Genomic DNA, 25,716 nt, shown 5'->3' on the forward strand with positions numbered 1-25,716 from the left:
ATTGGGCCCTACATAGACATGAGAGTCAAGGTAGTCTACAGTTTTGCTTGCACCATATACGAAGCAGGAGGTGGCACGGCTCCGTATCACAAGACCAAGGGAAGCGAGGGATCGCTTACGAGCCTAGCTGACATCGAAGCCTTTATCGAAAAATGCGAAATGCAGCGTTTAGATCTAGGAGATCATGAGTTTTGGGGGAAGGCGTACTTACCACCAGAAAGAACAATCGAGACCCCAGGATCGTACGAAGGGAAAATTGTCTTCCAGCATGTGCAGATCAAGATCATCTCCACAAGGGAGCCCCTGTTAGGCTGTGGACCTTTACCAGACTGGTTGCGAAAGAAGAGGTGCATCTACAGCTTTGACAAGGAGGATGAGAGAACCGACAATTTGTGTGTCTGGAGATGTCTTGCCGTACACTACCGTGGAGAAAGAGAGCAGCGCGAGAAACGTGTCACGAGACCAGCTTTCGCAATAGCACGCGAGTACTACGAGAATCCTAAACTAAAGCGGGAAGAAGTACGTGCTACGAAGCTTGTTGACTTCGAGGGCATAACGAAGCGTTTCAAGATCAACATCAGAGTCATTGAACCCAAGACCAACTCTGAGAAAGCGCCATGGAGACTCGTGTACGGTCAGAATCAATACAAAAAAGATTTAGACACAATCAACCTTGGTATGCTGGATGGACACTGTTTCTACATCAAGGATTTAGACGTACTAGCACGACAGAGATGGGAATGCGAAGCCTGCAAGCAAATGTTTACAAGCAGCGGAGATCTTACGAGACATAAGAAGATATGTGAAGGAAAAAAGCCGACTATTATCTGCAAAGGCAATAAGGTCAAGCGCATGCCTAGCAAGTCAGAGAAGGTCTTTTACGGTGAGGGCTTGAGCTATGACGCTTGTAAATGGCTCGAGCACATGTCGAGGGAAACTGGAAGACACATTTATCACGCACTCTGTGGGCATGGGGGAGAACGCGTGATTCGCTACGGGGAGAAAGAAAATGAGGACTACAAGGTAGACGGCTATGAACCTCAGACCAGGACAGTCTACAAGTACCACGGCTGCAAGTGGCACGGATGCCCCTGCCAAGGAACAAACAAAAATCGATATACGGCCACCAAATCAAAGGAGGAAGGCATCCGAATACTTGGCTACAACCTCGAAGCCGTGTGGGAGTGTGAGAGCCCACCCAAAGCCAAGGGGTACTTTAAGAAAGAATTTCGACCCTACCCTCACTACATCGTGTTTGATTTCGAGGCCCTCCCAGCACCTTTACACCGGCGGCAAACAGCAGACCTGATGTATATATCGGAGCATGTGCCGGTCAGCATCGCTATTCACGATAGTCTGAACGGAGATCCAACGTTCCTGGAGCACGATGATCCCAAGATCTTGGTTAAACGATTTGTGGAGCAGCTTGAAAAGAGACACGCCCTCATCGTGAAAGAGGTGGAGAGAATGTACCCGAGACCCGATGATTTTGACATGCTTCCAGATAAGACTCAGAAGGCATAGAACGAGTGGGTAAACCAAGTGGCCGTGATCGGCTTCAACAGTGGCAATTATGACCTGAACATGATCAAGCGGTACTTTGTCGATCAAATTGCCAAAGACGATAGCGAAAAGATCAACGTGGCGAAGAAAGACAACAACTACATGTTCTTTACGACCTCGAGGTTCAAATTTCTCGATATCAAAAATTTTCTCTCTCCTGTTATGAGCTATGACCTATGGTGGAAGTCTCTGGATTGCAAGCTCGAAAAGCTGGTGTTCCCCTACGAGTGGCTGACGAGCTATGACAAGCTAAACCACGTCGGCCCCGTGAAGCACAAGAACTTCTATAGCAGTCTTATTGGGAAAAACACCCTCTCTCTTGATGAGTACGAAACATTCCGTGCAGAGTTTTACAAGCGAGGCTTCGTCACCATGATGGACTGGTTGTGTGAGTACACTTTAGCCGACGTGGAACCTTTCATCGAAGCTGTGGACAAGACAAGGTTGCAGTACTACGACGACGAGATAGACATTTTAAAAGACGCAGTGCGCATACCAGGTGTATCGATGCGCTACGTCTTGAACAAGTCTCTACGACTGAATCAAAAGCTAGAGCTATACGCTCCAGGAGAGCCTTGTAAGCATAAGTGTAATGAAGAATGCTTCAACAAGAAGTGCAAGGCGTGCAAAAAGGTGCAAAAGGCTTGCACTGAGTGCACGAAGAATGAGGCGTATGAACTGCTTCAAACGGGGATGGTGGGAGGGCCTGCCATCGTGTTCTGTAGGTACCACGAGAGAGACGTGACGGGTATCAGATCCCACATCTACCAGGAGCCACGGAAGTGCAAAACTGTTTTGGGGCTTGACGCGAACATACTGTACCCGAGTACGTTGATGAACTACTTTCCTTGTGGGAAGGAGAAGCTGATCAAGATCAACCCACCCACGGCTGAGCACAACATCAGACTGTTGATAGAAGGTATGCAAAATGGATCCCTCTTTGGTTGTGCGCAGGTCGACATCGAGGTCCCTCTGAAACTGTATGACAAATTCAACGAGAAGGCTCCGCTATTTGTGGTCAAGGAGATACCCGACGATCAAGTCCCCGAGCACATGCACGAGTACCTAAAAGCAACAGGGCGCAAACGTATTTCAGGCACACGTAAGCTCCTAGGGTTGATGAAAGCTGAAAAGATCTTGCTGTACACTTCGGTGCTAAAGTGGTACCTTGACCATGGCCTAAAGGTGACAGCGTTTCACCAATTTATCAAATATAAGCGAGGTAAACCGTTTGCGTGGTTTCCAGAAGAAATTGCTGATGCACGAAGACAAGCCGATAAGGATCCTGACAAGCGTCTGGCTGGAGATACGGCCAAGCTGAAAGGGAACTCGTTCTATGGAAAAATGATCGAGGACCAAGCGAGGCACGCGAACACCACCTTTACGAGAGATGAAAAGAAGGTGGATGAAGCGATGAGATCACCATACCTTGAAGATCTTGAAGAGATAGGTGATGCTTACGAGATCCGAGAAGGAAAGAAAAAGGTGCATATCGACAGAGCGTACCAGTGCGGCATTGCGGTGTACCAGCTGGCCAAATTGCGCATGCTTGAGTTTTATTACGATTTTTTGGATAAGTACGTGGATCGTCGAGACTTTGAGTACGTGTATATGGATACAGATAGCGCGTATTTTGCCATCTCTGGAGAAGAGTTACGAGATGTCGTTCGCCCTGAACTGCTTGACGAGTACGACAAAGACGTGAAAAACTGGCTCGTCACTGATAAGTACTCAAGTCGAACAGGAGGGATATTCAAACCGGAATTTATCGGGTTTAGGATGATTGCTGACTCAATCAAGTCTTATTTCATCGAAGATAAAGAGGGCACAAAATTCTCCTGTAAGGGTATGTCAAAGAAGGTATAAGAACGCGATGAATGGCTCTATTGACATAGCCAAAAACGTAGGTTTCCGGGTGAACAAACAGGGGATGGTTACGTACGAACAAAACAAGCTGGGCCTCTCGGCGTTTTATGATAAGCGGAAGGTACTCGAGGATGGCATCCACACAGTACCGCTAGAGTTGTGAATAGTGAGGTTTCCCTGTCCGGATTTTTGTGAAGTACCACTTCACAAAAAGCAACAACAAATGGAAGGTAAAAGGTGTACAAAATGTAAACGAAATCAACCACTAGACAACTTAAAAATCCAAAACAAAAGCCAGCGAACAAAACAGTGCATCAAATGCCGCAAAATTGTCAAGGCGTCACGGGAACGTAGCAAATGCCCGCATAAAAAACATAGACACGGATGCTCCATATGCGATCACCCTGCTTATCAGTATAACCTCATTCTAAATAGAATTCACAAGGCTCTAATGTATGATAGGGAGATAGCCTCTACGGATTACCTGGGGTGCGGTATCTGCACATTTATCGGTCATATCCAGGATCAATTCAAAGATGGGATGTGCTGTGGAAACCGAGGGCAGTGGCAGTTTGATCACAAGGTGCCACTAAAATACAGAGAGAACGGAGAATACCTCAGCGAGGAGGTGCAATTAGCAAGGCTCCACTATACCAACATGCAACCCTTGTGGACCGAGGATAATCAAAGCAAGGGCGATCGATATATATCTGGGTAAAGGTCGCGTTGAAAAAATATTTGTGTTTCTTTTTTCTCTCGCAACTTCGAGTCACTCCTCTTCAGTATGAAGCGGTAGAAACAAGATAAAACTCATTTGCCTCATCCATTCAAAAATGATAAACATTTTTGAATAAGCAAGAGGTTTTCTGTATGATGTGCAAACGAGCTAACCGGTGATGCGTAAATTTTCACACAGGTAGTACTCAAGGTGATACTGAATAGCTTATATATGAAGCTCGAATTATAGTAAAATTGTGGGAGCAGGCTTAGATCCTGGCGGAAGGGTAGGAGTGCGCGAGCGAGAGCACGTCCTAACTGGAAGCGGCCGTCTCGCCCCGGCTTCTCCCACACTGTGCCACGACGGGAAAAATTGTGCCAAAATGCCGGTTAAATGTCAGTGCAGGAACGGCCTCTGAAAGTCTTAAAAAGGTGGGTCTCGTTAATGCGTAGTACAAGCACGACATTCTGTATAGAGTATAAAGAGCAAGTACACGCTAGGCCTGCAAAGCAGGACAGCACTGAAAAACACCTCGGATATGGTGAACCAAAGGCTTTGAGTCTCACAGAATCAAAAACCCTCTGGGTTCAAACAACAACAAAAACAACAAAAACCTAGAGGGTTCCCTTGCGAGAGTTTTGTTTTGAAAAATAAAAAATGATGAACGACATAGCCCTCACCGTAGCAATAATTCTTCCGTACGTCTTCATCGTGCTCTACTTTTTGCGCTATAGAAGGGTATTAATAAAGATGAGTGAGATTACAGCTATATTTGATGACACACCAGCAGAAGCCTTTCAAGCCAAAGAAAAACCGGCAGACAATCGCCGGGCCTTGAAGGATGCGATAAGGCAAGGGAAATCGCATCTCTTACCCAAAAAATGTACCGAAGGATTTGTCGACAAAGCTCCTGAGGAGGCGATCGAAAAAGCGTACGCCGACTATGTTCAACGAGAGCTCCAAGATAAGGGAGAAAAAACCGCCAAAGCACTCTCTACGCATGCTATCAACCTGTACGCTAACGCTGTGGGAAATTACGTCAAAATCGACTCTGTCAAAGGACTTAGAAAAGACATCGAAGAAGACCCCATCATTAAAGACTCCATGGCAGATTTGGGGATCCTTGTGTACTCTGCCTTTGGAAAATATCTAGCGCCACTATTGATTGCTGCTCATACTATTAATCACACTCAGCTCTCCGTGAAGTCCAAGACAGATGAAAAGCGAGATGACGAACAGCAAGAAAAAGATGGGAAACAGTCTTTCGAAGTTTCATATGAGCAATCGTGAAATTATTGATCGTATAAGCAAGGGGAAAATGGGTAGAACAAGAGCACGGTACACAGCTTGGTGCAGCATTTACGGTGACTCCTGCTCACGCGGTTGGGTAATCCTGACACCAGGAGCTGATCGCTTTCCACCACAGGCGTGTAATTTAGTGAGGACCTCGTATAAGAACGCGATAAGATACGCTGGCAGAAACGGTTTGAAGGCCTCCAGATGTATGATAAAGATCTAGCCGTCTTGATGTAAAAGAAATGGGGAGCAGTCAGATATTTAGCCCAAACGTGCCTTCGGTCGTTTAAAACTACTATTTTTCCAATTAAATAAATGAGTGAGGAGCAATCTAACCAAGTCATAACCAAGAAGAATGAGGGTCGTGTTGCTGCTGGCAAGAGACTTGCTGAATGGAATCGCAAGAACAAGGCTGACTTACAGAAGAACTTGGGCAAAAGTACTTCGCAAGAGGGTCAGGAACTTATCGCAGGTCCTCACAAGTTCAGTGCATATCTCTATGTCGCTGGAGGTCTCGCTGCCGTACTTGCCGCTTGCGTGGCAGTCTATTACATACGTAAGAAGCCTCCTGAAAAGCCTAGCGTCTCCACAGGAGTACGTGCGCCCATGTCAGCGGAAGGGCCGTCTCAGCAGCACACACAAAAGCAACGCGATCGCCTAGCGGCTCCGCAGGAGCAAGGGCGTCATATTGACATTTTCAAGATGCGATAACCTATAATAAATGAGTGTTACCCCTCGGGAGAAAGAAATTATCGACATGATCTATGAAACAGTCGTGGATCTAGGCTTTACGTTCACCTACGCCATAACCGGGAAGAAATTTCTGGGAATCTCTAGCCCCAGCACCAAGATGGATACCAGCGACGTGCTGAAGATGTTTGCTTACTTTTCAGCGGGTCGAGGCTCGCGGGAATTTGTGGTAGCAAAGGGGTGGATTCCGGCATCTATCGTACCAAAGCCTATGTAAGTCTACAAGGTTTATGTCTGTCCAAGACAAACACAAAGCGCTGCAATACCCTCAGAATAAAATGGACATTGTCAAAGAACCGCATACAGCAATCTTTACTGGACCGACAAGCTGTGGCAAGACGCAGCGTGTCCTGGCTTTGATTGAGAACGAGTACAAGCACCATTTCGACAACATTGTTATTCTATGCCCTACAATCCGCTGGAACAAGACCTATCAAGAGAGATCCTCGCTATGGAGGGATGACTACGTGTTTCTGGTGGAGCCCAAGGAGCAGCTGTTCAAATGGATTCAAAAACTGTCGTCATTGCTGGCGGGCGAAGAGACGTTGTTTATCGTTGACGATATGATATCCAACGAGGATCACGATAAAAAGCGACAGCCCTTGCTTGACATCGCAAACACAGTCTCTGGCTACTCACTGCAAGCTACACGGCCATCCCGAAGAACCTTCGAAGGCAAAAAAAGCAGTTGTTTATGTGGTACCCCCACGAACGATCAGACATGAAACTCGTCGACGAGGAAACAAACATGATCAACGACTGGGAGACTATCAAGGCTGAGCTGAAAAAGTCCAAGCACGCTTGCCTTTGGATCAGATTTAAGCACCCCAGGACTTGGAAAATTTTTTGAGTTCTGTCCCAAGCAATCTGGTTGGAATTATTTTAAAACTACAAAATGAAAAATATGGAGATAAATCGTCTTTTCAGATCCCTTCCAGCCCGTTTTAAACAAACCCGCAACCAGCTCAGGAATAACAACGGCAATCCCCACGATATCTTCATCTCTCTCGAGGGACTCAAGTGGATGGAAAGCAATACAAGAGACCCCGATATTCGAGGTAGACTACGAGCACTTATAGATAGCACGACGGCTTCGTCCTATTAGATGGTGCCCTGGGGACGAAGTAAGTATTAATGTGAGCCACAGGTTCACATTAACTAGCACATGTTGTTTCAAAATCAAGAGCACCGTCCATGCAACATGATCCCGGGAATTCCAAAAACTCACAAGCAAAATGTCTCTTGTGGTTGATTATTTTGAAGGAAAGCAAGTCCGATCATTCTTTGTTCAGGATAAAGGTCAATGCATCGTAGCCTCCGATGTTTGGAGAGCCGCGGCCTATAAGCGAGAAGCGGGAGTAAAAGCTATTCAGAGACTTGTTCCCAACAAGTACAAAATACGGAAAGGTGACGCTGTTGTTGAGCTCCAGAGGGTGGACAGATCTGTCCACCCCCAGCAAGATACAGTTTTACTGACAAAACCAGGCCTTTATTGCTTCCTCTTGAGGTGCGGTAGACCTGAAGCAGAACCATTTTTGGATTGGGTTGTTGAAGAGGTTTTACCTCGAGAGGTCCGCAAGCTTGCTGAAATTGTAGAAGAAAATCAAGCGGCGCTGGCTCTGCTCAGCGACGATTTAGAGGACAAGGATCGTCAAATTTTTACCCTAGAGGAAGATGTTGACGACAGAGATCGAACGATAGCCGTACAAGCGCAAGTAATCACAGAGCTACGACAGCGAGCTGTTCCTCACCTTGAAGACCCTAGAAAGGATAACGGGATGGTTATAATCCAAAAGAATAACAACGATGAATATCTGTATGTCGCTATATGTGGGCAACAAGGCTATGTAGAGCAAAAAATTAGCAACAAGTTAACAGATCATCCCAACGGTCAACTCGTCGTTCTTGCAGAAACTCCAAATGCCATTGTACATTACAACTGGCTCCGAGAGCGTGGATGCATCGAAGTAAATCCCGAACGTCCAAGGCACTTTCGATTAGGTCGTAATTATACACATCAGAGATTGATGGAGCTTGCCGAGATCTAGGATTTTTTTGTAACCCGTGCTCCTGCGGAGACGGGCGAAGCCCTGATATTATACACCCAGGCTATGGACGAAGCTTTCGTGACCACTTCAAGTGTTAAAAGATAGTTAACACTTTAAGAAAAAAAATGGAAACCTATGTACAGGGTCAACAAAAAAAATTATAGTATTAAGGTACCCGTGCTGAGATGCTTCATAAAGGCAGAATCTACCACTGGTTACTGTCCCACTTGTCTGGAAAATTTTAGATTTAGGGGTGGTGCATACTATGAGGGGTTTGTATATCCAGATGATGACGAGCTTCTAGACAGAGTAGCATCGGGTGAAAAGCCGTGGGCAACAATTCCCTGTGAGGAGGAAGATGAGGGGATCGAGGTTGATATTGAAGACCGGGATTTGCATATTGTAAATATTAAAAGAAACAAGTGGGGCATGCTCTGCTACGAGGTCATTAAGGATCCTGAGTTAAAGCTCTCGGATCTGGCTGATTTGAATAAAATAAGTGAAATACTCAAATTTCCTATTGAAGATAGACGTTTAGTTGACATCGATCTTGATATCGAGCCTGATGTTATTCGAGGTATCGTGTACGGATATCCGTTCTATACAGAGCCCCCTTTACTATATTTGTGGGATCCGAATAAAAATTTAGAGAATGAACCATTAGACGTACTCTTTAAAATACTATATACTAGATATTAGTCTCCTCCAGGGATACCGAACATTTTTTGTATTAATGTGAGCCACAGGTTCACATTAACTACGCTTATACAATGCCAACTGAGCAAGTCCCCCGTAGCGGGGAACTAATGGATCGTGAAATTTACCATTCTTTTACATGCTCCGGAGGTACTTCAACATCTTCCGGCACCAGCATCAACTCCTCTGCCACAAAGCTTCGATCAGGCCCATCTTGCAAGTAATATAGCACACGGCTGTTCTGCTCGATGCGATCGAGCTTATACGTCTTTTTGCTCCACCAAGCGTCTGTTGCACGTCTTTTAGCATCACCATGCTCTTCCCCCGGCTGCAGCAGGTACAAGTAAAGACCGTCCTCAGGTAACGGCTTTTCTTCAGGCCGCGGGTCCTTTGTAAGTGGGACTTCATCTAGCTTGATTGCCTTGTTGGGTTTCATACCGATCATGGCAGTTTTGGTATTGTTCATGCTTTTGACGATAGTGTACAGAAGTTTCACCCATGTGGTACTGGTCTCATCAGTGACCAACTCTTGTGCATCCTGGGACTTGAAAAGTCTCTCAGCGAGCACCTTGTTATAGGACTCGACAAAGGCTGTGAACGTATGATGATATTTGGTGGTTGCGCGCTTAATCTCGACGTCTTTTGCTTCTAACAGCTTTGTTACGTCTGACTTGAACTCACTACCGTTGTCGCACTGGAAGATCTTCGGATAGCGCAAAGGTCCTGCTTTGTAAATGTCCTTGATCATGTCAGCGACTTCGCTGGCTTTCTTCGTTCTCAATGGTCTAGCTACCTTGTAGCGCGAGGCTACATCGATCCCTGTGAGGATATATTTGTACACGTTGCTGTAGACTTTGTCATGAGGCATGTAGAGCAAGTCAAATTGGTGCATTTCATTAGGTTTTTTAATGGTAAAATATGGGTAGTTGATGCGCTTGGGCCCCTTGATATGTCTGAGCCAGAGCAACTGGCAAGATAGCCAGTGTACGACTTTCTTTTTAGATAGTCCGCTCTGCTCAGCGAGCAATTTAACAGCCTTTCGACCAGTCCATAAATTTTCAGGGGTATAGTAAATACTGCTTAATTTTTTCGCTTCTTCTGGAGTAATGATATGTTTCGACATGTTTATTACATGTCGATTACCTCCATTTGTACACTGCAAAACCAAGGAGGGCTAAGGATCCAACGATGAACGTTAGCTCACCGTCCTGTTGCTGTTTGCTGGGCGTGTAGAAGTCGGATAACTTAGGAGCCTTCTCGATCGTTGCGATATAGTACTCCCTCATACCTTCATCGAGCTCCTTCAAGCTCTCTCCAGCTTGCCTTTTCAGCTCTCGTTGATGGTTATACCAATCGATCTTTGCCTGCCGATCTCTTATCCACTGCTGCTGAGCTGCTTGAAGTTTTTCAATTGCCTTATCATGCTTTTTACGCTCGGCCTCACCATGGCCTGACGGCTTACTGAACAGATAGTTACTCCCCGAGAATGCTAGAGCATTGATTATAGCCCCACCTGCGAGTACTAATATGCTTGCCATCTTTATTTTAATATTCGACACTGTGAAAACGCCCATCTAAGATGTTCAGCTGAGCATCTTGAAGTAGGAAAACGTAGTATTTAATATCCCCCGTTGTTCCGTCTGCCTTCTTTGTCATATGCAATGTTATACCGTCTGACAATCTCTGTAATGGCCTTCCGGAACCGTGGAGACTGTTATCAGGTGATTCTCGGAAATCAACAAACAGGGCGTATCTCTCAGTAAAAAACTGCCCAATTGTCACCTTTGAATCGTGGCTACCGAATAAGTTTACGATCTGCTCGAGGTGATCTTTCGGGAGCATCGCGTGCGTGTAGAGCTCATTAGGCTCACCCTCGACAGTGATCGAGATTTTTTCAATCTTGGGGTTGTAGAAGACCTCGTTAGCGCCCGAGTAAGCCATTACTTTCCCCGGATCTACGAACAATAATAAGACGCCTTTTAAACTTTTTGCTGGAGTATCAATTTGCAAATTGTAGCTGGTATCAGCCTTTTTATCGTGACGACCTTGCTACAGAGTACCCTTTCATAGGGAAGCGCCAAACGACTATACTGTGACATCATAGCGCTCGCGAGACCCTCGTTATTAACCTTGTCAAACTCTAGTGCGATATTAGTGATCTTGTACGCACTGCCTGCAGGCTTAGCTGCCGTGCTTCCTGAAGACACCGTACCGGCATCCTTTATAACGTCACCATATGATGCAAAATGTATTACAAACTGGAGCCTATCGTGTAAGCCTGGTTGGTAAAAGGGCAGATTCCTCGTGAGTTCGAACATTTTACCGATAGGGATGCAAAAGGTGTTGCCGTATGCTGCGACGATCGCTTTTTCCTCATCCGTGCCTACATGATTAGTCGCTTTGATCTGTAAGGCGCGGATTGTACCATTATTGGGGTTGATCCCCTTTAGGATCAAGTTGTTTTCCCGATGAAGCTTGGGCAACCATAGGTCCTTGTAGGTAGCGAGCACCCTGTAGTCGCTAATATTTTGCACCTCGTTACCGTTCAGGCCGATTCTAAGATTTTGTACCAGGGCTTTGCCGATATTGCTTACAATTGTAAGCTTGGTATTGGTACCCGTTAATTCAAGATCAAAGAGGAGTTTGATACTGAATGGAAAAATTACGTCGTTCTGGCCCATGTTGGTATGTCTACATACAAGTCCTCGTTCTGGTTAATCGTACTAGGGACATGACTTACTTTTACACGCTGCTTCTTCCCTTTCATAGCCATCATTGTTTTAATCTCCGCGTAGGGATCGAGCTTAGTTCCGAATATGTTACTCATGTTTATTTTTAGCTGAAATAAATGCCGATTAATCCAATATACGAAGGAGACGACTTTACGTCAGAGGAAAAAATTCCAGACGAGGATTTCAGTAGGCCTGATGCCAGCTCCACAATAACGCCAGATCAGGGTCAATCGCCTACCGTCTCCGCAAGAGACACCACGACAAGACAGAGGGAAGAGCTACTAAAATCAAAGGTCGACGATCTTTACGAACACCTTGCTGAGGAGCTGGGGCAGCCAATCGCGAGATTTTATAACGAGTTTGAGGCACAAGGAAACCAGCTTCTTTTCGATGGCATAGAGATCACTAAAAGGAATGGTAAATTGAGGAGCGTTGCCGAGATACAGAGGAGATTAGGTACAAATCGCTTGCGAGAATTGGGGTTTACCGACTATACTACACCAAACAAAGGCAGTAAAGCAATGGCTCAGAAACTCCTTAACGAGATTGTTCATGTTGAACAGAAGGCCGATGATATCGAAATGATGCCGCTGCTCGAGAACGTCCTTGATGAAACGGAAAGCCTGATAGAAGAGACTCCTTTTGGCGCCAGCGAAGCCTTCACATAGCGTGAAAGAAGAGGGCTCAACCTCGAGATTCAAACACTAAGGGGTAACCTAAAGCACTTAAAAAACAAGATGATCTTCTACGACAGCGAGATCGCCAAAGCAGAAGCCAAGGTAAAAAGGCTTGAGACGAAGAAAGCTACACCTGGAGTATCAGAGGAACAGCAAACTATCTGGAACGAAGACCTTGGAAAGGCTAGGGAAGATCTAGAACGACTCCAAGATCAAAAGGAAGCAGTACGAGAAGCACACGGTTTACTATCATCTGACATTCAGAGCCAACTGAAATCTATTAAGGAAACGCTGATGAAAATCGCAGAAGGCGATAAATCTCTGGCTGAAAAGCTTAGAATCTTATTCAACGAGCAAGGTGTTACTATAGCTAGCATCGTCTCGGCTGTTGGTTTACTGATTTCCACCATCGTACTCGCAGTTGCAGGTGGAGGTTCCGCAACAGGCGCAGGGGGAAGTGCCGCAGGGAAGGGTTTTTTGCCAAAACAGCTGGAAAGGCTTGGAAAATTTTTGAAATACCTAGCAGGTAAGGCAGGTGCGGCGCTACCAGGGATTATTGGTACGGTTGTCTCGTTCTTTTTCAGATTGGCTGCAAAAGTTGTTGAATACGCAGCCAAACACCTCTACATGACAATCGCTGCTGCCGTCGCTTTTGTTGTGGTCTACGTTGGGAAGGGTTTGCCACCCTTCCCAACTATCGTAAATATTGGTGCTCCCGCGAAGCACTAATATTTCTTTAACCAAATGTACATTAGGATCGATAATACTCCAGCAGTAACCAAGGTGGCCTTGGTGTCCTCGTGAGGGTTTCCATCTCCTAGACCTGACTGAGGTATCTTTTCAGATTTTAGGGCACCCCTCGATATTTCTTGCCCAGGTGGTGACCTGACCCGTTTTAAAAACCGAGGCTGTGTGGGTTTGTTGTTTAGGTCTAGCCTTATGTCAATCATCGCACTCGCCGACGCAATCAAGATGTTGTTGTTATACCCCACAATTTTACCAATACGCAGGTTCATATCGGATGGTAGCATGTACACGTGGTGCATCACGGCAAAATTCACTGAGGTCCTGGCATATTGAAGCACCTTTTGAAACTCGGTGATATCATGACCTACGTTCTCCTCACGTTGTACCATAGCTTCGAATTTCTGTAGTAGTATCTGTCTCGCTGTGAAATTGTCAGCATCCGAACCTATAAGGGATGCCTTGGCATCAGCTTGGGACCCTAGTAGTAAAATCACGTAAACACGAATACTCTCGCTAAGCTTCGTCAGACCTTCCGATGTCAGGCCTTGGCTCGTAGGCATGATAAACTTGGCCCAATCACCATCTACTTGCGGCCACCATCTACCATTTGTGAGCGAGGACATAAGAGCCTTAAACTTGTATTGGGCATTTGGGTCGGCACCATTTTTACGACAAATCTGGGCATATCCAGATGTAGAGTAGGGGTTCTCATATTGAGAAAAGACGTCATCGTATGGCATGAGTACCTTCATGAAATCACCATCTACTTCACGCCGCATGTGGTAATAGATGTGGAATTTAAAGATACTGTTGATGAGAGGCACGGAGCCATTCAAGTGTTATGGGGCTACCCTACGACCCTGCAAAAAGTATTTTACCAAAGGCGACTATGACAGCTACTACAAAACTGACGTGTACCAAAGATTGAGACTCGTTTGCCCTCAGTTAGATGAGGATGACTGCCTGCTGGATAGGAAGAAATCAAAAATTCTTGCTTTGCTTCCAACGAAAGAATTAAACGCATGGGGAGACATGTTAACTTGGAATTTTGACAGTCTAATCTACCTTCCTTTGAAAGGCTCAACAGACAGACTGGAGTTCATGCTGACGGACGAGCATCATCATGAAAAAAATGTTTCGTTCGTCGGAATTACGATGCATTTACTCCTAGAATAAATGGCTGATAAGCTTTACCCAACTTTGCCAAGTGCGCCTGAGCATGAGCCTGAAGAAAGTCAGGTCTACAGACTAAAAAAGATCGAAGAAATCAAGCAGTACCTGCGGTCTGAGATCAAAGAGAGAGAAAAACTCTGCAAAAAGTTCAAGCTTTGGGGGATGGGGCTTCGCTATGCTGATCATGGTATGATTGCTGTTACAGTCATCACCTCCGCAGCAGGTATTGCCACGCTTGCAACTGGATTCGCAGCCCCTATAGCAATTGGTCTTGAAGCCGCGGCTCTTGCAGTGGGCATAGGCCAAGTAGGTTTGAAGAATGCTTTCAAACGGATACAGTATAAGGTGCACAAACATGAGTGCATCAAACTCCTAGCTGAATCAAAACTAGACACTGTATACGATAAGATTTCCAGGGCGATCCAAGATGGTATAATTTCAGACTACGAGTTTACATGGATCATGCAGGAAAAACAGCGCTATTATGGTGCTCAAGGAGCAGATTCGACAACGAATGAAAAAGGCTGTGAAATCCATCAACGACAATGAACGCGCAGAGTTGCTAGCACAAGGCAGGCAAGAAGCTAAAGATGAAATTTTTAAAAAACTGCAATCTGCGCAGTATGCCAGCGCTACTTAGAGTCTCCACCTGCTTACAAAGTCTAATATGTTGGTCAACATACTAGACGATTACTTCTCCTGTATCTTGATCTATGAGCAAGTCGCCATCATGTACGACATGTCGCTGAGCGAGATCCCTCAAATATTGTTCAAGATTTTTCTGCCATGCAATTTTAACACAGGCTCGCAGTGCCCGTTTGTGTCGACGCATCCTTATACTTGACTTTCCGTATAGCTTTAACAAGGTCTACTCACTTCAACGTAGAGTACCCTTTGAGACCTAAGACTTTAGCTTCTTGTCGCAGTTTGTCCATTTGTTTCTTCTAGTTCTTTAATTATCTCTACTAGAGCGTTGATATCACTCTCACACTCTTCTTCTTTCTCACTTTTCTTTACGGTAGAGAATAGTTCTCTCAAAAAAGTTACCATTATAAAATGTGTGTACCAATCTAACGCTGTCATTTTAGGTCTTCGGTCGTTGCTTGACATTTATTATACCAGTAATACGTTTGTTTTTCTCGCAACAATTTTATTTAGTTTTTTGCGCACCATTTCTTCTAGATCGTCAATTCTCTTTACTATAGCGTTAATAACCCTCCCGCACTCTTCTTCTTCTTTCATATCTTTCAGCACAAGTTCGGTAGAGGTGAGGGCTAGGGCAACTATCACAAGCGCGGTAGAGGTGAGGGCTAGGACAGCTCCCACACCTACAAAAAACGTTAAAAGTATAAAAAGTGTGTACCAATCTTGCGGTGTCTTGTTGTTTAACATTTATTATACGTACATTCAGACTTCAACTAACAACGGTCGCAATTTGAGTAGGGAATTTCCCTACTCAAACAGATTTGTTGATGTTAGCAGTTTTTGTCGAGTGCCGTCATGATGTCAGCAGTTTTGTCGAGTGCCGTCATGATGTCACGTGACTTTTGAGGCATGATGAAATCTGTGACGTCACAGCTTTTTTAAGGGGTCTAAAAGCAGCGTTTTTTAATAGGGTTTTGACCGTCGAAAACCTAAACTGTACTTATGCGGGTGTACTACTCTAGCTTAGTTTACGTTAAATACAAGGTCTTGATCTTTGCAAACACCTTTTAACGCCATGTCGCAAGTTGGTCCTGGTGCTCTCGGTTTCTGGACGCCTTGCCAAAGAGTATTCTTTGACGTAAGGGTTTTAACCTACACGCTCAGAGGTACAGGCGTTCAGAAAATGAGAGATGCTTTCAGATGAACGAAAGAGAGAAGAAGCGACAGTACAACGAACGGGTGTTGCAAATCGAGAATGATACGTTCACACCACTGGTGTTCGCTGCGAATGGTGCAATGGCAAAAGAATGCAAAGCCTTCTACAATCGGTTAGCTGATATGATTGCAGAAAAACGCAGCATTTCAAATTCGGTCGCAACCAATGTCATAAGAACGAAAATCAGCTTTTCGCTCATAAGATCAACATTGAGATGCATTCGAGGATCAAGATCACCGAGAAATGCGGACAATAACATAGAAGAATTTGAACTCGCTAACAACGCGACAATTCATCAAGAGTGATGGAGTAAGAAAAAAAAAAAAAACATCTAGTATTTTATTTATGTGAGATAACAACCTAATTTATGTATAACACAGTTAATGTTAATAAAAAAGTTTATTTGTTATACAAAAAAAAAGGAAAAAAAAGTTGGTCCTGGCCCGTCAATTGACATTTATATAGGAAGTTATCATTCGAAGTTCGAAATAGGAGTTATCATTCGAAATTATCATTCGAATTCGATAGTTTTTTTTAAAAAAAGAAAGCAACCTCGGTCCCAGAACACAAAAATGATAGAAGAAACAAATAAGCTTTAATCTAAAACAAAATCTAAAACAAAATCTATTAAATTTTGTTAGAATTCGTCTAATTGAGACGAATTAAATTTAAACTAAATTTTGAGACGAATAATAGGAAAAACTGTTGTACGGACATTGAAAGACGGCACATTGAAATCGACAGGTGATTTACAACTTTACGCTGGTCAAGAAGCAGGATGTGAAGCAGCAGTACATTCTATGGCGAAAGTTTTTGAGCATGAAAGTACGGATGCCGTAATCCTTGTAGATGCATCAAATGCATTTAATAGTTTAAATAGACATGTCATGCTTCACAACATTCGAATCACGTGTCCTGTTATAGCGACATTTGTTGTCAATTGTTATACTGCATCTGCTCGCTTGTTTGTCATTGGTAGAATAGAAATTTGGTCGGAACAGGGAACAACTCAAGGTGACCCCACATCTATGGTAGTTTACGCCCTGTCAACGCTTCCTCTTTTATCTGTAATAAAAACTGAAAATGTTCGTTATGTTGCATACGCAGACGATCTGAGTGGTGCTGGGAAGATTGGTGACTTGAGAAAATGGTGGGATTCAGTAGTAGCTCAAGGCCCAAGCATTGGATATTACCCAAATTCATTTAAATCATGGATCATAGTTAAACCTGAAAAACCGAAAGAAGCTGAAAGAATATTCTCTAATACAAATATCAACATCACCATTGACAGGAAACGACATCTTGGGGCTGTAATTGGCAGTGATATATACAAAGAAGAAAACGTGAATGATCTGGTGCATGTTTGGGTATCAGAGATAACTATGCTCTCAAAAATTGCAAAAATCTTCCCGCAGTCTGCTTACTGCGCGTTCACAGCAGTTTATGTCCATAAATTCACATACGTCATGAGAACTATTAGTAATGTAGAGCGGCTTTTGAAACCCATTGAAGATGTAATCAGACATAAGTTAATCATCATCATTCATCATTCTCGGCTTAACGTCCGTTTTCCATGCTAGCATGGGTTGGACGGGGTATATTAATGACCCTCTTACAATCTGATCTAGACTGTGTTAGATCTAAACTCAACTTCCTCTGTATCAAGTCTGTCCTTATAACCTCCTGTTAAGTCTTTCTCGGTCTGCCTCTGGGCTTTGCCCCAGGAACTATCAAATCTCTACACTTTCTTACCCAATTATCCTCCTCCATTCTTTCCAAGTGCCCCAGCCAATTCTATCTTCTTATCTGTATAACATCCTAAATTCTACGGATACTTAGCCTGCTTCTTAGCTCATCTGAACTCTTTCTGTCTCTTAGACTGGCGTTACTAAGACTAGAACAAACAACAAAGGACTAAGTTCAGAACGCTGATATACACCAACGTTTACACTAAATTCATCACTAAGTGAATCGTTAATCCTGACACCACTTCTAGCATTGCTGTACATAGACTGTACCATCGTACCTAGCCACTCATCCACACCTAAGTTTCTCATAGCCCACTAAATAACTTTACGTGGCACTCTATCAAAAGCTTTCTCTAAATCTACAAAGGCAAAATAGAGATTCTTTCTCTTTCCTAAATACTTTTCCTGAAGCCGTCTGAGTAAAATTATTGCATCTGTAGTGCCGCGCCCTGGAACAAAACCAAATTACATCTTATCTATATCAATTCTTTCTCTAAATAACTTATCAATCACTCTTTCAATAACTTTCATTACTTGATCAACCAACTTCAAACCTCTATAGTTACCTCTTTCTAATGCATCACCCTTGCCCTTGAAACAATTCACTATTACACTCGACTGTCACTCACTCGGAATAGCTCCATCCTTTATAATCTGATTAGCAAGACTTGTAATAAGCTCAACTCCAATATACCCATCTCTGCAACAATACCTGATACTCCTGCAGCCTTGCCAATTTCAACTTCCTAATAGCCTCCACTACCCATTCTGCCTTGATCTGCATAGCTGGCCCTTCTACAACATCATCATCAGCCAAATTATCCTCATCCCAATCAAACTCAGTGTTAAGCAACCTCTGATAATAATTCTTCCAAGCTACCCTTTTCTCCTCCTCTGTGCTAGCCAAAACACCTTCATCATTACGTATACACTTCTTACCTACAACATCTTGATTCATTACGTATACACTTCTCACCTACAACATCTTGATTAGTCTTCTTCATTTACTTTGCTATCTTGAATACCTCATTGCGCTGGTCTTCCCTTCTTAACACATCTGAAAATCTGTTTCTCTCTGCTTCTGATTTTGCCTTATACACTGCTGTACGAGCACAAAGCTTAGGTTCTAAGTAAATATTTTTACTCCCCCCTGACTTCCACTCTCTCCAAAGTTTCCTCTTTTCCTTTATACACTGGTCAACCTCATTATTCCACCACCAGGTCTGTCTATGTCTAGCTGGTCCTTTCCTCCACCCACAGATATCATCAGAAGCTTCTAGAAGACAATTCTTCAAAATAGCCCAAGTACTTTCAACATTGTCACTATCACATTGACTATTGTAGGCTAACTGCTGAACTTTTGCACTAAATTGTCTTGCTACAATCTTCTCCTTCAGCTTCCAGACTTCACGACGGGGCCTGTACTTTCCCTTGGCTTCTTTAACACTCTTCAAGATAATATCACAAACCAGCAACCTATGCTGGGAAACACACTCTTCCCCCGATATAACCTTCACGTCCTTCACCACTTTCTTGTCTGACTTTCTAACCAGGAAGTAATCTATCTGTGTCTTAAAACTACCTGACTCATATGTTATTAGCCTACTCTGACTCTTACTAAATGATGTGTCGCAAACCACCATGTCCGTCGCCATTCCAAACTCAAGCAGTCTCTCCCCTTCCTTATTTCTGCTCCCAAATCCATAGCCTCCATGCACACCTCTATAACCTTCAGATGACTTCCCAACATGACCATTAAAGTCGCCGACTACCATGACAAGTTCAGTGTCTTCAAACTCTGATGTGACTGCTGTTAACTCATCATAAAACGTATCTTTATCTTCCACACTGTGGAGCATAAACTGACAGAAAAGTGACAATCCTATTACCTATCAAAAATTTTATCACTATAATCCGACTATTAACACGCATAACCTCTATTACTTTTTCTACCCACTTCTCTGCAACAAATATGCCAACTCCTCCATATCCATCACTATTACCAATCCAAAGAAGCTTATACCTTGCCCTCCTACTTTCCACATATCTCACTGAAGCTCCTCTCCGCTTGACTTCCTGAACACAACACATATCAAAAGATCTACGTTCTAACATTTCAACTACTTTACCTGCTCTACCTCTCAGAGTGCCAACATTTAAACTAGCCATTCTCAACCTAGTGTTATCTACCTTGTGATGTGATAGCTGGGTAACGGTCTGACGATGCTCACACCTGACATCTGTCCTACCATGCGCGACACCTTCACTTCTCAGAGTTCCAGCCCTATTTACGCAGTTTGTCTGATCAACTGTTCTTACGGCCATTAATAAAGAGTTTTGGCATTGTTTTACAGCTGGATACCAGCATTATGTGAAAATAGAGAATGTAGTGATAACGAAAAAAGTTAATATCACTTCCTATAAGACTTGGTGGTTTAGGCATTCTCATATTAACTGATATCGCAGATTTAGAACATCATAGTTCAGAGCGTAAAACAGTGGACTTACAAAATGCAATTGTAAATCAGGAAAATAATCATTTCAATATATTTAATGATAGAAATGCTAATCCCACTACGAAACATGAATATCACAAGCATTTGATCGAAAATCTGAGATCGAGAATGAACGGCATTCAAATGAAGTTCAATGATATAGCATGTAGTGATGGCGCTTCAGCATGGTTACCTGCATTACCAAGGAAAAATCAGAACTTCGCACTCAACAAAAGAGAATTTTATGATGCGATTTATTTACGTTATGGTTGGAACATGTCACGAATACCTTCAATATGTGTGTGTTCAAGGAAGAATTCCATTGAACATGCTTTACAATGCAAATCAGTCAGTCTGAGGCACAACGAGTTACGTGATCTAAGGGCAGAAATGTTGTCGGAAGTTTGTAAAAATGTAGCTGTGGAACCGATTATCTCAAGCACAAATGAGAAGTCAATAGAGTTACGAGCTGATGTAAGCGCGCGAGGATTTTGGCAGCCATTGCAAAGGGCATTTTTTGATGTGCGGGTATTTCACCCTTTCGCCCCAAGTTATGTAAGCCAAAATATGAACACGCTGTTCCAATCAATGGAAAAGGAAAAGAAAAGAAAGTATAACAAAGCTGTTCTAGAACACGAATACGGATCGTTTACATCGCTAGTATTCTCGAGTAATGGTGGGATGTCTAGGGAGACATCAACATTTTTGTCTAAAATTTCAGAACTGATATCCATCAAAAGGAACCGAACTAAAAGTGAGGTAGCCTGTCATGTCAAGAGGAGATTATCATTTTTTAGCATCATTCGAAGTGCTACCATATGCATAAGAGGATCCAGATGTCGAAAGTTTGCACCTGCTCCTATGAATGAATGTGACATTTGAATCATTAACGTCTCAAGCAAAATTTAATAATATTCTATTTTCCAATCCTACAAATCGACGTTTTCCCTGCTAGTTTTCAGCAACTCCTTGTTGGAATTTAGTTTAAGTGGACCATGTGTTCAAGATCTTTATAATAATGTAATAGTAAATATCATTTTTATCATTTTAAGTTTATATTACGATTTAGCATTGGTTACACGCAGATTCATTAACAGTTGTAAAAGGATATCATGTTAAATTGACAGGGCATGTCAAAAGATGGGCCACCGTGTCTAATGATGGTCCGTCCCGTCTTAAGACGGGCCGTGTTCTAAGTTGGGTCAGAATAGTTACACCAATACTTGTCATCAAAACCCTCTGGAATAAGCTGACACGTTTTTGGTTCTTAAAAATATGGTATTTTGTGAATGAAAAGTACCATTTTAGATGTATACGTTAGGTGTCAGGATGGCGATTGAAAGGGGAACGTTATCACTTTATATGGCCAAAATTTCAATGCATAATGACATTACTCTTCAACAAAAAAACCAAACGACCAAGGTAAAAATTTTCTGTATAAAAAGAAAACGGTTTTTTCTCTCAATAAAAGCGATTTGGAAGAAAGGTTTGTCAGGGGATCAGGACCTAGTGGTCAGAAAGTTAACAAATCCAGCAACTGTGTAGAGCTAAAGCATTATGAAACGGCGATTGTTGTGAAGGTATGTTTAATAGCCTGTTTAGACAAAATTAAGTTGTAGCTATAGCTACCTTGCTTAATCTGGAGCAACTTGCTTTTATGTCCAGGTGTGTGCTTTTTAATTTTTCGATTAGTCTGTTTACAAAAAATAAACTTTTGCATGTGTGTTATTGGTTTTACAAAACAAAAAATAACTCAAACTACTATTCAGTCACTGAGTATAAGTTTATAGATATATAATTATATGTAGACAAAGTGAACGGTTAAGGCTTCCAAATCCGGTTATTGCAGTCCTAACAGCTAACCACTTGCTGTGAAAGTGTTGATACGGCCAAAAGACTGTTGGTGCCAGTTATCAGTTTTACTAGCTTGACACTTGCTGTAACTCTAGCGTAGTAGAAAAGTGTTGCACAGATTTTACTAGTGGTTGAATTTTGTGTAATTGGCTTTTACTCAAGATCTTACTTATAATGGATGTGGATCTTACAGAGAAGACCATCGATCACAAACACTTATCTACTTAAAAAACTGGAATCCCAACATGGTTATTGTTCATGATCAACTGGTTCCAATGGAAAGAAATTCTTGTTTTATCTGTAATCAATCTGATCATGTGATGACCAATGGTCCCGCAGGCACAGAAATTGTACAGTATTTTGTTTGTGAACGCTTTGTCAATAGGTCACCAGCTAAACGATTTTCAGTGCTGAGATCTAAAGGCCTCTGTTTTCAGTGTCTTTTTCCAGGTGCAGAAATGAATAGAGGCAAACACAAAGAAGGTCATTGTCAAAAGGACTTTATTTGTAAGCATCCTTTGCATGGTAAGTACCCAAGAAAGAAACATATTCTTGTGTGTGAAGAACACAAGGACAACGAAGAAAATCAAGATGTACTCGACATCTACAAAACCAGATGTATTTTGAGACGATATCAAGTTGAATTACCTTCTTTTGCAAAGGATATCAAATTGTCACACCATGTTGAAGCAACCAAAAGCTCTAGCTACAAATCAACGTTAATCAACGAAAAGAAAGACAATAAAGCAATCTATATGCTACAAACAATCAAGATTGATAATCACCAATACTCGATGTTCTACGATACAGGATGTGGTGATTTTATAAGCAGACTCAATGCTGTTCATAAGCTTGGACAACGTGCAGTTCAAGAGTGTACTGGACCGATAACCCTTGGTGGAGTCGGAGGTATCATGACAAAAACACCTCATTGAATATATAGTGTCAGACTAGCTAGTGGTGTGATGCTGTGATGTCAGGATTATGCATGGAACAAATAACAGCAACGTTCCCAAAATACCCACTTGTTGGAAGAGTAGAGTCTGATATTAAAGAATCATACCTTCAATCAGGAAATGATTATTTTGTTGCATTTTGTATATATTTTTATAAAAAGATTTTGTTTTTTATTGCATTTTGTAAATTTTTAAGAACGTATTTTTACAAACATTCTGTATATTTCTTGTTGCAAAACATAATGTATTTGAATTTTTGTTGTTTGTTTTTGGCGATCAGTCACAAAATTTGCTCAAAGTCAACAGCTGATTTGAGAAATAGAGTTGTTTATGCAAAATGTACTTTATTGTCAAAAAGTGAAGGTTTTCACAAAATTATGAAATAAAGTTATGAGAAATACCAACACATTAGTTTTAAAAAAAGATTTAGCACAAAATTTATTTAGTGTTAGATTGAAACAGCTTTTTCTGAAATCCAATTTTATTCTCTAAGAATAAGGTTTTTGTATTAAAATTAGATGGTTACAATCTGCTTTTATTTTTTTAGATTATATTTAAGTACATTATGCAAAATCGTTTAGAGAGATCTGCGGTTGCATCTGTTCAAAATGTATTGGACTTTATTCATAATGGACTTCAACAGATAAAAAGAATTACAGATGATGAAAATATTACAGATGCTAATGCAAACGCAAGTCGAAAACACCTTGATGACATACAAAGAAATCTAACAAGATTGAATTCTGTCATTAGCAACGACGTATACTTGCAAATATCATCAGAAATAGAAGTTGTGAGACATAAAGTGGATTTAAAGAGCATACAAGGTAACAATTCAAAAGAAGTTGAAAAAATGCCCAGAAAAAAAAATAACAAAAAAAAGGGCAATGTATTTTGTGACATTAAAAAGGAAAATGTTATCCATTTTTTGTCACTTGGTTTTACCGTAAAGTCAATTGCAGAGAAGGGACTACTTGGTGGAAAAATGCATCCAAACACCTTGCATAACTTCATCCGTAACAACCAAATACAGACACCAAGACAACATTACTCTGACATAACTGATGATGATTTGTCTTCAAAGTTGCATGATTTGTCTTCCCGATTTCCTAATTCTGGTGTTCAGGAAATGTTAGCTCTCTTGAGGTCTGAAGATCCCCCTGTCATTGTTCAGAGAAGAAGAGTTACAGAACTTCTGTCCAAAATTGATTCAGTTGGCACTGCCAGAAGATGGGCACAGACAATTTCTAGAAGAAAGTATAGTGTTCCGACTCCAAATTCACTTTGACATATTGATACATGCCATGCGCTTATTATGTAAGTAACACCATTTTACAATTGTTTTATATTATAATTAAAAATAAATGATACCCTTTTTTAAATTGCTTTAAAGTTAAATATAAATTTTTATACTTTTTACAGTTGGAACTTTGTAATTGATGGCTGCATTGATGGGTATTCAAGACTGATACCATATCTCACTATTAACACTGATAATCTAGCTACATCAGCTTTTAACGATTTCTTGACAGGTGCTCTTAATTATGGTATTCCAAGTCGTGTACGGGCAGATAAAGGAAGTGAATTTGTACATGTTTGTAAGTTTATGGAATATGCTAACGGTGGAGATAGAGGAAGCTTTATCCAAGGAAAATCAGTACATAACATCCGAATAGAGCGTTTGTGGAGAGATGTGGCTACAAAAGTAGTTGATAAGTATTACAAGCTTTTTAAACATATGGAAGACAGTCAAATACTTGATGTCTCTAATAGTGTGCATATGGCTTGTTTACATCGTGTTTTCCTACCAAGAATCAGGAAAGATTTGGACGATTGGAAAGCAGGATGGAACAACCATAAAATTCGAACAGAAAGAAACCAAACACCCCGTCAACTTTGGTATGGTGCTAGCACCTTCAATGCAGAACGTAATTTAACATCGATGAACAATATTTATCGAAGGCATGAGGAAGAAACAGTTGCTGAGCTAATCAACACTTTTCGCACCGATAATCAGCTGGTGGAACCTTCTAACGTTTCGTATGTCTTAACTCGGTATCCGTTACCTTTGACTGTTGCTGAGCAGGAACTGCTATCACGCGATGTTGATGTTATGGCAGAGTCAGAAAGCCATGGCATTGATTTATATGCTAAAACATTGAAATATGTCAATGACTGTGTAAATCGACAATAGAATGTATTGAGTTACTGTATTATTGCCAAACTTTGTATTGTTTTTACACCTATTATTTTTTAATAGAAATGAGTAGCACCAACTGTCAATACATACAATTTATATGCGTTCGTATGTACAAAAGCGAGCCTGTTCTGCAGTTGTTTTGTTAATTATTGATCTTTAAATTACACGTTATATTAATATGGTATTTTTATGCTATTAAAATGGGTCATTTTTTCCTGTATTTCATGATTTTAGAAAGAAATATGAGGCCGATGTTGTGTTTTTCACTTTAATTAATGAAATATTTAAGTAAATTTTACAATTTTAAGGTTAAAAATAGGGGTCAAGTTGCATAAA

General features: G+C 41.9%; 3 protein-coding genes across 3 annotated transcripts in view; 1 reads left to right on the top strand and 2 right to left on the bottom strand.

Moving 5' to 3' along the window:
• The window catches only part of LOC130623829 (uncharacterized), a 96,147-nt gene extending 85,013 nt beyond the window's left edge, over positions 1-11,134 (bottom strand). Inside the window, exon 1 of the mRNA XM_057439357.1 lies at positions 10,720-11,134. The gene's annotated coding sequence lies outside the window, so the exon portion shown is untranslated. The remainder of the gene's footprint in view (positions 1-10,719) is intronic.
• Positions 1,585-3,592, top strand: LOC130623157 (uncharacterized). The gene is made up of 3 exons (XM_057438645.1): positions 1,585-3,164; positions 3,342-3,409; positions 3,459-3,592. The coding sequence occupies exons 1-3, from the start codon at positions 1,585-1,587 to the stop codon at positions 3,590-3,592; spliced, it is 1,782 nt and encodes a 593-aa protein (XP_057294628.1).
• A 7,552-nt stretch (positions 11,135-18,686) lies between the features above and the next one.
• LOC130624086 (uncharacterized) lies at positions 18,687-20,208 on the bottom strand. Its single transcript, XM_057439653.1, has 2 exons — positions 18,852-20,208; positions 18,687-18,814 (listed from the first exon to the last, which is right to left on the bottom strand). Exon 1 carries the CDS (start codon positions 19,732-19,734, stop codon positions 18,880-18,882), a length of 855 nt encoding a protein of 284 aa, XP_057295636.1. The 5' UTR covers positions 19,735-20,208; the 3' UTR covers positions 18,687-18,814; positions 18,852-18,879.
• Between the last annotated feature and the right edge of the window lie 5,508 nt (positions 20,209-25,716).

The sequence above is a fragment of the Hydractinia symbiolongicarpus genome, chromosome 13, assembly GCF_029227915.1.
Source record: "Hydractinia symbiolongicarpus strain clone_291-10 chromosome 13, HSymV2.1, whole genome shotgun sequence".
NCBI classification, from domain to species: domain Eukaryota; kingdom Metazoa; phylum Cnidaria; class Hydrozoa; order Anthoathecata; family Hydractiniidae; genus Hydractinia; species Hydractinia symbiolongicarpus.

Coding starts and splice junctions, on each gene's coding strand:
- LOC130624086 (XM_057439653.1), bottom strand. CDS start 19,734: ATGCTCCACAGTGTGGAAGATAAAGATACGTTTTATGATGAGTTAACA.
- LOC130623157 (XM_057438645.1), top strand. CDS start 1,585: ATGATCAAGCGGTACTTTGTCGATCAAATTGCCAAAGACGATAGCGAA. Junction 3,165..3,341: donor GTGGATCGTCGAGACTTTGA/GTACGTGTATAT, acceptor TATCGGGTTTAG/GATGATTGCTGACTCAATCA. Junction 3,410..3,458: donor CACAAAATTCTCCTGTAAGG/GTATGTCAAAGA, acceptor CTATTGACATAG/CCAAAAACGTAGGTTTCCGG.